This window comes from Crocodylus siamensis, chromosome 15 (assembly GCF_052110815.1).
Source record: "Crocodylus siamensis isolate JL-2025a chromosome 15, ASM5211081v1, whole genome shotgun sequence".
In the NCBI taxonomy this organism is placed as follows: Eukaryota; Metazoa; Chordata; order Crocodylia; family Crocodylidae; genus Crocodylus; species Crocodylus siamensis.
Window position 1 is genome coordinate 52,008,385 of NC_143409.1, and position 12,457 is coordinate 52,020,841.

Consider the following 12,457-nt stretch of genomic DNA (forward strand, 5'->3'; position numbering starts at 1 on the left):
AACCTGCAGCATCCTTATAGGCTCGGCAGCGCTACGTTGGATAGCACTACAGAAGAAAGAGACTTGGGGGTCATCATTGACCACAAGATGAACATGAGCCTGCAATGCGATGCTGCAGCTAATAAAGCGACCAAAACGCTGGCTTGCATCCATAGATGCTTCTCGAGCAAATCCCGGGACGTCATTCTCCCCTTGTACTCGGCCTTGGTGAGGCCGCAGCTGGAGTACTGCGTCCAGTTTTGGGCTCCACAATTCAAAAAGGATGTGGAGAAGCTTGAGAGAGTCCAGAGGAGAGCCACGCACATGATCAGAGGTCAGGAAAACAGATCTTACGATGACAGGCTGACAGACATGGGACTCTTTAGCCTGGAAAAGCGCAGGCTCAGGGGTGATCTGATGGCCACCTATAAGTTTATCAGGGGTGACCACCAGGATCTGGGGGACGTCTGTTCACCAGAGCGCCCCAAGGGATGACTAGGTCGAACGGTCACAAACTCCTGCAAGACCGCTTTAGGCTGGACAGAAGGAAGAATTTCTTTCCTGTCCGAGCCCCCAAGGTCTGGAACAGTCTGCCAGCGGAGGTGGTTGAAGCACCTACATTGAACACCTTCAAGAGTAAATTGGATGCTTATCTTGCTGGGATCCTATGACCCCAGCTGACTTCCTGCCCTTTGGGCAGGGGGCTGGACTCGATGATCTCCCGAGGTCCCTTCCAGCCCTGATGTCTATGAAATCTATGAAATCAGGCCTGCACTAATCCATATGTAATTTATCATCTGTCACCCCACACCCCTGCTGGCTCCCCTCCCCTTTCATTTCTTAGATGGGACATTTCCATCGCCCCCAGGACAGCCTGTGGCTGAACCTTTCTCGCCAGGCAGACCCCACATGTCCTCAGATGGTGGAGCCCATGCCAGCTGGGCTGCGGAGAGGGTGAGGCTGCACGTCCCTGCAGTCACCCACTGCCAACAGCTGGGTGGTAGGAGGGACCTCCTGTCCTGCAGTTGGCATCTGGGAGGTGTTCCCATGATGTCTGCTGCTGCTGCTGCATGAGTGGATGCAAACCACCTTCCACAGAAGAGATTTAAAGAAAAGGAGGAGACGCTTGGGGTGCTGGCAGGGGGAAGCTGTGCCTGTGGGAGAAGGGGGCTTCCCACTAGAGGGCTCTGGTTCTCTTTCAGGAAGGCAAGAGGCTGTCTCTGCCTTTCTCCCAGCCCAAGCATTTCCTGTGCTTAGCCTATCCGGGGAATGAACTTCCCAGGTTAGACAGTGCCCGCTCCTGCATCCAGGACCACCAGGGAGCTGCTGGGAGAGACCTTCATCAGTGCCCCTCCATGCCCAGCCCAGGGGGGATTTTCTCCAGGGACTGCATCCCCGGGCTGTGCAGCACCAGCTCCTGAGCCGGAGACTCCAGGTGATGGAGACAAACTGTGCTGGGGACCAGCAGGGCAGGAGCTGTCTGCACACAGGAGCCCCGTGCACCCAGGGTGCTGCGAGACCCGGAGCTGCTGCCCTCATGGGCACGCACAAGGTTTCCCCCCCCTGGTTGCCCAGGCAGGAGTTAGTCCAGCTGTGGGAGAGCAACTGCTCCCAGGGACTGAGCAGAGAGCAAGTGCTGGAGCCAAGGGGGAAGGGAGGAGAAGAAAAGGGGCAGGCGATGGGGAAAAAGGTCCCTTGCTCCTAGCCTTGCCCAGCTCTGTCCCCTGCAGCCACTTTGGTGACATTCCTGGGGGCATAGTGAGGGGTCAAGGGGAAAAAAGCCCCTGCAGTGGTTTGTACTGGGGGGGCTTGCTGCTCTCAAGGGCAATGTCACCTCTCTGCACCCTTGTTTGGCTTAGTTCTGGCCCTTTTCTAGCATATGGCCCAGAGATGCTGCGACTGGGAGGAGGAGGTACCAGGGCAGCCTTGGGGAAACTGCCCAGGTGCTCTCCCAGCATGGCTAGGCACGGGGGAACCTGGGCGTGACATGGGCTGAAGCCACCCTCTGAGACCTCTCCAACCCTCCTTCTTGCAGTTTCCCTCCAGACCATCTTATCCTTCCAGGTGACAAAGTTCTCAGCCTAGGGTGTGCAAATCTTTCTAGGACTCAGTTCCTCTGAAGCCAGAGTTTTAAGAAGAAGACAAAATACCTCATGGCAGGGGCTGAAACATTCCTGTGGGTGGGATGTGGGTCAAAAATCAGCCCCAGGGCTTAATTCCTTTTAGAAAGGGAGCTGAACCAGGGTGTGTAAGAGCTTTCCCCAGCCCTTTTCCAAGCGGCAGTTAAGGGGCCAGGGCCACTGCTCAGAGTCCCTTTGCTCCACTGTAAGGATGGGGCAGGAGCTGCAGGCATTGAGTTGGGATTTGTTGTTGCAGGTATCTTTGAGGAGACAGCAGAGAGCATTTTCCATGGAGCACTGGGTGTTTCTGGACCCTCGGCAGAAGGCACTGTACAGAGATGTCATGCAAGAGAGCTATGAGACCCTGATGTCACTCAGTAAGGAACTGCCTTCCTTCGGGAACTGAGAGGTCCCCGGTATAATGCAGCTGTACAGCACCCTGCCCGGTCTGACTTACGGCAGCCCCAAGGCTGCCCTAAGTTATGCTTTGCTATTCACCTCTCTGGGCTCTGCAAAGCAGGGAATAACTGGTACAATGATGTGAAACTTGCAGTCAGAATGAGGGCAAGACCCCTTCTGAAGCCATCTGGAGATGTGACTTGGGTGAAAATTTCCATTTCAAACTGTTAGGTCAAATCACGCAGATTCAAGATGAGCAGATATTTTACACAAGTTCACATGGATTATGCCAATTTTTTTTTGGTTGCGGGTGGCCCTTAAAACAAAAAAACTCAGAACCATTGTAATTGTTTTGAAATGGTGTTTTGATTTTTCCATGATGTTTCATTTTGAAAACAGCTACAATTTTATTTTTTTTTACAAAAGGTTAAAAGATGGAGAGAAACAAAAAACAAAATGCTTGCTTTGACAGCTTTTGGATTCATGAAATTACTTTTCTTGGATTTCTCGGTTCACCAAAAATTTTGGGGGAAAATTGTTTCAGGTTGAGTCAAAATTTGTTTTTTGAACTGCCAGGAAATAAAAACAGCTGTCATTTTCTCAGTTCTTGTCCTAAAAGCATACTGAATAGATTTAGGATAAGTATTTCATTTTGTATGTCCTGTGAGGAAACAGTTTTATGTCATTGCATTGGAAAAAACGGTATTTTAGAAAAGGCGGAGATTGTTTTACTGGAAATGTCCATTTTGGTGAAACCACATTTTCCAGTGGACAACATTGACCAGCTCTGACAATGAAAGCCTATGGGCTAAATTCTGGTTCCCTTCTTGTGCCTAAATGGCTTGTATGTAGCCATACCACCACAGCATTTGGTGCCTAAACATACTGGGATTTCATTTCTCTGGTTGTGAAATAGAATCACCTTACGTGTGCAACTTCTGTCTCCCACCTTAACTAATTGTTAAGGCACCTGCTGAGGAATTAAGAGACCCAGATTCTCAGCCCCACCCCTGCCCCAGTGCCTAAAGGGACTCTGAATCTGAATTTGCTGCTTCCTAGAACAGTAAGCTAACCCCCATCCATGAAAGAAATGATTAGTACTGTTTCCCTGAAATCAGGCAGTCTGGGGACTTTCATTAGAGCTGCTTTTGGAGCAGCTCTAATTAAAGCAATCCCCCCTGCTTCCCAAAGCTCATGTATAAATGCCCTTGGAGACTGATTGGTTCAGAGAGGCATGAGTTTTTGTAGGCAGCTACATTTTGTGAAGGAGGTTGTCACCTATGAAAGCTTATGCCTCTCTAAATCAGTTAGTCTCCAGGGATGTATGTACACTTACTAACTTTCAGACCACAGGCAATTGGTTAGGGAGATGTGGGGCGGGGGGCACATGCCCCCCTGAGATTGGCCCCCCACTCAGTATCTCTCAGGACAGGGCAGTATTTTTGCCATGTGGGCTGGCAATGTGTTGGGGGGAGGCACTAAGCCATGGCACAAGTATAGGAGTGGATATGGGGCTTTTGGTCTGCCACTGGGCATGCCCACAAATTGTGCCCCTCCCCAGACTTAGGAGGCACCAGTCACCCCTGTTTCAGACAATTAAGCTGACTTAACTTTTTAAAGTTAACTTAACTGTCAGAGTGTATATGGAGCAGAGGCGACTTAAATGCGGTGCAAGATTAGTTAAGTCGACTTAGCTCACAAAATGACTGCCACCATGTCAAAGACCTGTACATGTGTACGCTCCCATGTGGCTTAACTAAATCAACTTAGTTAAGTCATCTTATTAAGTCAGCTTAGTATGCGTGTATGCACCCCAGGGTGCCACGCTACTAGGCTATGGGCTAGGCACTACCTAGGCTCTTCAGCCCTCATCTGTGTGAGTCTGTATAAGGGACAGTCTCTTGCTCCCTGGGCAAATGCCTTGGCTAAAAGGTGAGAGAGTCCTTCTCCTCTGTCTAGGAGTGGGTTTTACCTGACTAAAGCCTGGGGACTTTCCTATCTTTACACAAATACCTGCTTGGCTCTGTTTCTCTGAGCAGCTGGAGCACAGGTCCCCTTGAATTCTCCCTTCGTAGGCTAATATGGGTGATACTGAATTGCAAGCTGTAGGTGTCAAAACTGCAGTTACACAGCTATGTACAGGCAGTTTAGGACCACAAAGGGAATTGGGATTTAGCCCTGTATTGCCATCTGTGTGAACAGAGGAGCAGAGATAAGGTACACCTTCAGTCATGCCTAGTGGTGAGCACGCTGTGCAGATTTAAGTGGAATAGGCATCCTGGCATGGCCTGCTTTACGAGTGCATCGGTATTTGACTTGTATGTAGTGTTTGCAAAGGTTTGGTATGTAGGGTTTGGGGAGGTGGTGGGGGTGGGGGTGGGGCTGCTTTTTTGGCATTTTGTTTCCTAGGTTTTTTGGTGGTGTTATTTAAGGAAAAGCTGGTGCATTTGAAGGCTGCCACGGGCCATGGGCTTGCAAACAAGCTATAACAGGACTTGAAATGTGGGTACACTTAAGCAGATGTCACAGGGAGTCAGTGAGAGATCATACTTATTTCTCTATCCCTAGCTGTAATCCCTAGCTGTTGTAGCCAGTAGAAGGAGATGTATTCACTCATTAAACTAGAACCACTAGGGAGAGATATGGGAGGTGGGATGTCCAGGGTATGGGGATGGAGAGGGAAGCTTGATGAGGCAGAAGGGCTGCGGGACTGTAGGGCAATAAGGCTCTGTAAGAAAAGGAAAGATCACTCTGAATGGAAAGCAGCAGGAAACAGAGTTGTAAGGACTGGGCCAAATGCTGGACACACCCTCATCTCTCTCCTGTTTTATATTTCCTGCACATGGGCAGAGTACCCCATCTCTAAACCAGATGTCATCTCTCGGCTAGAGCAAGGGGAAGGAATGTGTGTCTCGGATCTCCAGGACTCTGGGGAAAAGGAGACCCCAGGAGGAACCAGCCCAGGTGAGGAAACCACTTAAACCATCTCAGGAATCATCCAGGAGCAAAACCCCAAGCACTCATGACCTCAGGTCTTCCTACCCATCCTGCCTGACCCAGCACAGACCTCCCTCTGGCTTCTAAGATGGGCAAGAGGGCCTGGGGTTCAGCTCCGATTTTGCAGACTGATAGATTTATAAAGCCAAATGATAGCCTCCAGTCACCTAACCTGAGCTGTGGATGCAGACAAGTAGGACTGTTGTAGTAACAGTAGGAGTTTTAGAGCGGGAACCAAAGTGACCAGCATCTGCTGGGTGGAAGGGCAGGAGGAGGGGATAAGGTCACTTGGGCTAGGGCACCACTTAGGCAAGGCCAGCCTTGTAGCTAGGTGCATCTTTTGGGCGACAAGGTCAGTAAAGCGTTTTAACATCAGTGAAAAATGGCTAGTATTTAATCAGGTGTCTGCTTTGCGGATCTTATTGCCACCACCCAGGGGTCTTTACCAGTTTGTTTCTCTCCAGTGTCCCCTCTGCCTTCCTGTAGGCCAAGGGATGACTCACGTCTTGATTCTTCCCTTACTGCAGAGACAGCAAGCGAGGATGAGGTGGAAGATCTGGGGCAGGGAGGTTGCCAACAGATGGACCAATGTGGAATATTGGTGGGGAAAGAAGAGAGAAATGCTGTGCCAAAGCCGCATGGGGGAAGGCCTCGCAGGCCAGAGGGGAGCCCTTTGGGGAAGAAAGGTGACCAGGCAGCTCCATGGAATGGCAGCCTCAAGAGGCTGAGAGCTGGAGCAGCCACAGGGAAGGACCATGGTGCGGAGAGGCCTGAAGTGGGGCTGAACAAAGCTGGTGAGGAGCTTTGCCTCTGCCCTGAATGTGGGGAGAACTTCAAGGACAGGGCCGCTCTGGGCACGCACCAGGTGTCCCACATGAAGCAGAAGCCCGGGCCGGGTGGCCGCCTCCCAGTGCCCGGCGGCAAGCGCTACCGCTGCCCAGAGTGTGGGGAGCGCTTCCGCGTGGGCTCCCACCTGGCCACCCACCTGCGCCAGCACACGGGGGAGAAGCCCTTCCGCTGTGCCGACTGCGGGAAGGGCTTCGACTGGGGCTCGCACTATGCCCGGCACCGGCGCCTGCACACAGGTGAGCGGCCCTTCCAGTGCGCCGACTGTGGGAAGTGCTTCGGCCGCTCCTCCCATCTGTACCGGCATCAGCGTGCCCACGCTGGTGGCCAGCCCCTGGAGTGCCCGCACTGCAGCAAGGCTTTCAACAGCAGTGCCTTCTTCTGCAAGCACCTGCGTGCCCATGCTGCCCCACCACCCTCCCACTGCTGCCCCGACTGCGGGGAGAGCTTCCTGCGCAGCGCAGCGCTGGCACGGCACCGCCGGGCCCATCGGGGCGAGAAGCCCTTCCGCTGTGGGGACTGCGGCAAGGGCTTCGCCTGGAGCTCACACCTGGAGCGGCATCGGCGCGTGCACACGGGGGAGCGCCCCCACACCTGCCTGGACTGCGGGGAGGCCTTCAGCCAGAGTGCCCACCTGGCAAAGCACCGGCGCGTGCACAAGAGCAAGCACCTCCAAGTCTGCAGGGACTGCGGGAGGGGCTTCAGTGACGTGGCAGCCCTGACCAAGCATCAGGCAGCCCACGCCAAGGGAAGGGGGCGCCAGGTGGGCACGAGGCGTGTGGGGCTGCAGCCAGCCACAGCAGAGACACCCCAGCCATGCCCGGACTGTGGGGAGAACGCTGCCCAGGGCACAGTACTGGCCCAGCCCCAGAGGAGCCATGTGAGGGGACAGCGTGGCCACAAGGCAGACTCAGCCCAAGGGCAGCCCCCAAAGGAGAGCTTTGCTCTGAGCCCCACCCTGACCCGGCACCAGCGCAGCCAGGCAGGGTATCAGCCTGAGGGGGGCCCAGGTGCCAAACCAGACAGCCCTCCTGAGGGGAGCCCCCCCCAACCCTGCCCCAGCCGCAGGAAGAGCTCCCCTCGACGTGCTCAGCTGGAGCAGCGCCAACACTGGTGCACAGGAGAGACTGCCAAGTCCTGCCCTGAGTGCGGACAGGAGTTCAGGCAGGGTGCAGAGCTGGCACGGCACCGAAGGAGCCACCAGGGTGAGGAGCCCTTCCGCTGTGGGGACTGTGGCAAGGGTTTCGCCTGGAGCTCACACCTGCAGCGACACCGGCACGTGCACGCCGGCGAGCGTCCCCACACCTGTGCGGACTGCGTGGAGACCTTCAGCCAGAGTGCCCACCTCAACAAGCACCGGGCAGCCCACACCAAGGGGAGGAGGTCCCGGGTGAGTGCTGGGCAGGTGGGGGCCCAGCCAGCTGCAGCAGAGACACCCCAGCTGTGCCCAGACCACTGGGAGAGTGCTGCCCAGGGTGCGGGGCCGGCCCAGCCCCAGGGTAACCATAAGAAAGCCTCCCAGGGCAGGGCCTGCAAGAAGCGGTTTGGGCGCAGTCAGCAACAGCAGAGCCAGCCGGAGCAGGCACCCATCCCTCAAGGGGCTGACTAATGGAGTGGGGGCCTCTGCCAAAGGAGGACACCGGAGAACCCATGGAGGGAAGGGAACCTCACGGGCTTCCAGTGTGAGCTCTGCCCATGACGGCAGCCTGCACCGGGCCAGGGAGCCTGGTCCACAGAGAGGGAGAAGCTGGGTGGGGAGTGGGCGAGGGAACCAAAGATTCAGCGATGAAGGAGCTGCCACGTTTTCTACCTCACATCTACCTCCCCCAGCACACACACACATGCGCACACACACACACACACACTTTCCTTCCCTCTATCCAGCAGGACTCAGGGCCATTTCCTCTTATTGGTAGGAGTTATTCCCAGCATAGGTAGGGAAAGGTGTCATTTCTGTCCCTTGGGAACCAGCGGAAGCAGAAGCAACCCTGCAAGCGAAGGAGAGGAGGGGTTGTGCGAGCTCATGGGACTTGCTGCTGTAGGAGAGGCAGCTCTGAGGGAGCACTTCCTTCTGGGCACAGGAGAATCCATCTGAGCACTAAGATTCATTAATTCCCAGACATCCTGTTTATACTGTGCCCCTACTGGCCCCATTGCCCTGTTTATACTCTTTCCCATTTAGCCCAAGTGCTCCATTTATACCCCCCATAGTACTGTAGCATTCCCTGTTGGCCCCAGTGTCCCATTATAAATGGTCCCCAGTAGTCTGAAGGCCCCAGTAGAGCTGCTTCCATAAACTGAGTGCATATTTGAATTGCTGACTCAGGATGTTTCAAAACAGGGGGACACCTAGAGCTCAGACACAGTAGTCTTGCGGCCCAGGTGGCTGAGATCACTTAGCTCATTGCATGGTTTGAAAGGAAGCGGGTATCTCGGGCACCAGGTGCAGTCTGAAGGTCACTGTGGCAGGGAAGAAAAAAGGGAGGTGGCCTTCAGTCCTGAGAGGACAATCCTGAGCCATGCTGAGAAAGATGGCATGGAAGTGGCACTGCTCGGCAAGAGCCGTGAACCAAGACCCTTTGCTGCTGGACACCCATTGCCCATCATTGCTTTGATGTGTCCTTTGCCTGTGAGGCCGCCTGCCATCAGGGCAGGGGTGAGTGTCTCTCACAGGAAGAACAAAGCAGGAACCCAAGGGTATTACCAAATCCAGTCCCCTGGCAGCCCCCATCTCAGGCAGGTGTTGATCCTGACTACTAACACTAGAAGTTACATTGCTGAGGTTTATTTTCTCCTGGTATTTGCTTTGTCCTCCGTTAGGGAGCAGCCTGGTTTACCATAACACAGGAGCCCAAGGGAGGCAGGACCTGGGACCAGTGAGTGACTCTGAGCAAATCACTCCCTATAGAGTCACAGAGCCAGAGAGGACCTCAGGGGGTATCTGGTCCAACCCCTTGCACAACTGCAAGACTGCCAGTCCTAAACTATCCCTGGCCATTGCTCATCCAGCCTCTAGAAAACTTGCAGTGAACGAGATGCCACCACTTCCCTGGGCAGTCTGTTCCACTGCTTCACTGTTCTAACAGTGAAGTTTTCCCCAAGGTCTCAATCTGCCATGCTGCAGTTTTATCCTATTGCTTTGCACCCTCATCCCTGTGGCAAGGGAGAATGGTTGCTCTCTCCCATACAGCAGCCCTTATATTAAATATTTACAAACTGCTATTGTGTCCCCACCTTGATCGTCTTATCTCCAAGCTAAGTCTGCCCGGTTCTTGCCTTCCATCCCCTTTATCATTCTGATTGCCTGTCTCTGGACCCTCTCTAACTTCTCCACCTCCTTAAAACATGGACTCTAGCTGAGGCCTAGCCAGTGCAATGGAGCACCTTCTTGGTGCCTCTTCCTCTTTGCCACTCTTTTTAAATTTAGACTGCCAGCTCTTTGGGGCTGGCTTCGCGAGTCTGTGCAACCAATCCTTGTCTCAGTCCTAACAGCGCAACTATCCCTTTTCTTTTCAGGGGGCCTGAGCCTTGATAAGTGGATAGGCTTAGAATTAGCTGCCAGGTGTTCTCCACCATCACTTTCTAACAGATCCAAGGACTCTCCTTGTCCATGAAGAAAAGTTTGGTTAATGCTGGGGGACAGTGTAGCAAGCAGTTCTAATTGTTGGGTTGGGTTGGGTTGGGTTTTTTTAATGCAGTGTATTAAGGTTTCCTGCTGGTTAGTTTTATCTTTTTTTGTTTTTTAATTTCAGTACATAGCCACTGTTATATTGATCTCATATAGTTTCATAGTTTCTAGGGTCGGAAGGGACCTGATTAGATCATCTAGTCTGACCCCCTGCCATGGTGGGAAACAATACTGGGGTCAAACAACCCCAGCAAGATGTTCATCCAACCTCCTCTTAAAAACCCCCAGGGTAGGAGCCAGGACCACCTCTCTCGGAAGTTGGTTCCAGATCCTAGCTGCCCTGACTGTGAAGTAGCGCTTCCTGATATCTAGCCTAAACCTGCCCTCTGCCAGCTTGTGACCGTTATTCCTGGTCACTCCTGGCGCTGCTCAGGGGAACAGTGACTCCCCCAATGCCTGCTGATCCCCCCTGACTAGTTTATAACAGGCCACAAGATCCCCCCTCAGCCTTCTCTTGTGGAGGCTGAACAGGTTCAGGTCCCGTAGCCTCTCCTCATAGGGCCTGCCCTGCTGTCCCCTGATCATGCGAGTGGCCTCCTCTGGACCCTCTCCATGCTGTCCACGTCCCTCTTGAAGCGTGGCGCCCAGAACTGGACGCAGTACTCCAGTTGCAGCCTGACCAGTGCCGCATAGAGGGGGAGGATCACCTCTTTGGACCTGCTCGAGATGCATCTGTGGATGCATGCCCAGGTGCAGTTGGCCTTCCTGACTGCCTCCCCACACTGCCGGCCCATGTTCATCTTGGAGTCAATTATGACTCCAAGATCCTTTTCCGCCTCCGTGCTGACAAGAGGGGAGTTCCCCAACCTGTAGGTATGGTGCCGGTTGTTCCTCCCCAGGTGCAGCACCTTGCACTTGTCTGTGTTGAATCCCGTCCTATTCTCATCCGCCCACCCTTGTAACCTGTCTAGGTCTGATTGTAGCCTTGTTGCTTCCTTCCAGTGTGCCCACATCCCCCCACATCTTAGTGTCATCAGCAAATTTGAACAGGGTGCTTTTTACCCCCTCGTCCAAATCACTGATGAAGATGCTGAACAGTGCGGGCCCGAGGACCGAGCCCTGGGGAACCCCACTGCCCACGTCTTCCAGGTTGGGAAGGACCCATCCACTACCACCCTCTGGGTGCAGCCCTCCAGCCAGTTGACGACCCAATTGACTGTGTGGGTGTCGACACCGCTGTCCCCCAGTTTCTTAATGAGAACGGGGTGAGAGACAGTGTTGAATGCTTTCCGGAAGTCCAGGAAGACTATATCCACTGCTGCCCCTGCATCTAATGATCTGGTGATCTGATCATAGAAGGCCACCAGGTTGGTCTGACAGGACCTGCCACTGATGAACCCGTGTTGGTTGCCCCTAAGCATGCAGTCCCCTGCTGGCCCCTCCTGGATGTGTGCCAGCATAATTTTCTCAAACAGCTTGCCTAGGATCGCGGTAAGACTGACTGGCCTATAGTTTCCTGGGTCCTCCTTCCTCCCCTTTTTGAAGATGGGAACCACGTTGGCCCTCTTCCAGTCCTCTGGGACCACACCAGAGCACCACGAGTGCTCGTAGAGCCGTGCCAGGGGTCCCGCCATGACCTCAACCAATTCCTTAAGGACTCTAGGGTGGAGATCATCTGGGCCGGCTGACTTGAACATGCCCAGCCCTTCCAGAAGCCCCCTAACTAGTTCCACACTAACCTTTGGCCCAGGTGTGCCTGCCCTGAGGCCCGAGGGGGGCCCAGCAGGGAGGTGGCTGTTCTGGTCCCTACTTAGGAAGACAGAGGCAAAGAAATCGTTAAACATGTTAGCTTTGTCGTCTGGTGTGATTAAATCACACTAGGTTGAGGGGCAGTCCTATGTCTGTGCCCTACAGTTGTTCAAGAGGTTCATGGGGCTCCTCTCAGGCAGTGCCAAGGTGGCAGAAGCAGGGCTGCCCTCCCTCTGTGGCTAGCACAACTCCTGCAAGACCTCTTGCTGGAATGGTACCTTTCTTGTCCTGTCCAGAGAATCATAGAAAATGAGGGTTGGAAGAGACCTCGAGTCCAATCCCCAAGCATCTTTGTCAAGGACTATCTTAGGCTGTTAAGATATGCAAAGGATTCATCTAGGGCACCTGCACTGGCTGGGAATTGAATGCAAGTCTCCTGCATGGAAGGCAGGAATTCTACTATTGAACCACCAATGCTGCAGGAACCATGTCTTTGCACTGAGAGGTTTGTGCCTGCCCCCAACTTGTGCCAGAGCCCTGCAGGGGGACCTGGTATCTGCCAGCCTTGGACCCACAACCCCTGGGGACCACCTTGTCCTCAATGGGAGTACAGGCAGTCCTCAGACTTACGACACAATTGATTCCGAAAACCTCATCTTAAGTCAAAGCATTGTAACTCAGAACTGATTTTCCCATAGGAAACAATGTTATAAACGGGAATTGGTTCCTGAACCACAGC

General features: G+C 53.7%; 1 protein-coding gene across 9 annotated transcripts in view; it reads left to right on the forward strand.

Annotated features, from left to right (window-relative positions):
* The window catches only part of LOC149852803 (uncharacterized), a 29,123-nt gene extending 16,748 nt beyond the window's left edge, over nt 1-12,375 (forward strand). For 7 of the 9 annotated variants that reach the window (XM_090029731.1, XM_090029729.1, XM_090029730.1 and 4 more), the window contains 3 exons: nt 2,356-2,476; nt 5,349-5,462; nt 6,023-12,375. In XM_090029731.1, coding sequence (XP_089885857.1) covers nt 2,389-2,476; nt 5,349-5,462; nt 6,023-7,950 — 2,130 coding nt within the window. In that variant the 5' untranslated portion in view covers nt 2,356-2,388 and the 3' untranslated portion in view covers nt 7,951-12,375. Of the gene's footprint in view, nt 1-591; nt 1,415-2,355; nt 2,477-4,887; nt 5,463-6,022 lie in introns of those variants that run through there. The other 2 variants (XM_090029733.1, XM_090029726.1) reach the window with 2 other exon arrangements.
* The last annotated feature ends 82 nt before the right edge of the window (nt 12,376-12,457 follow it).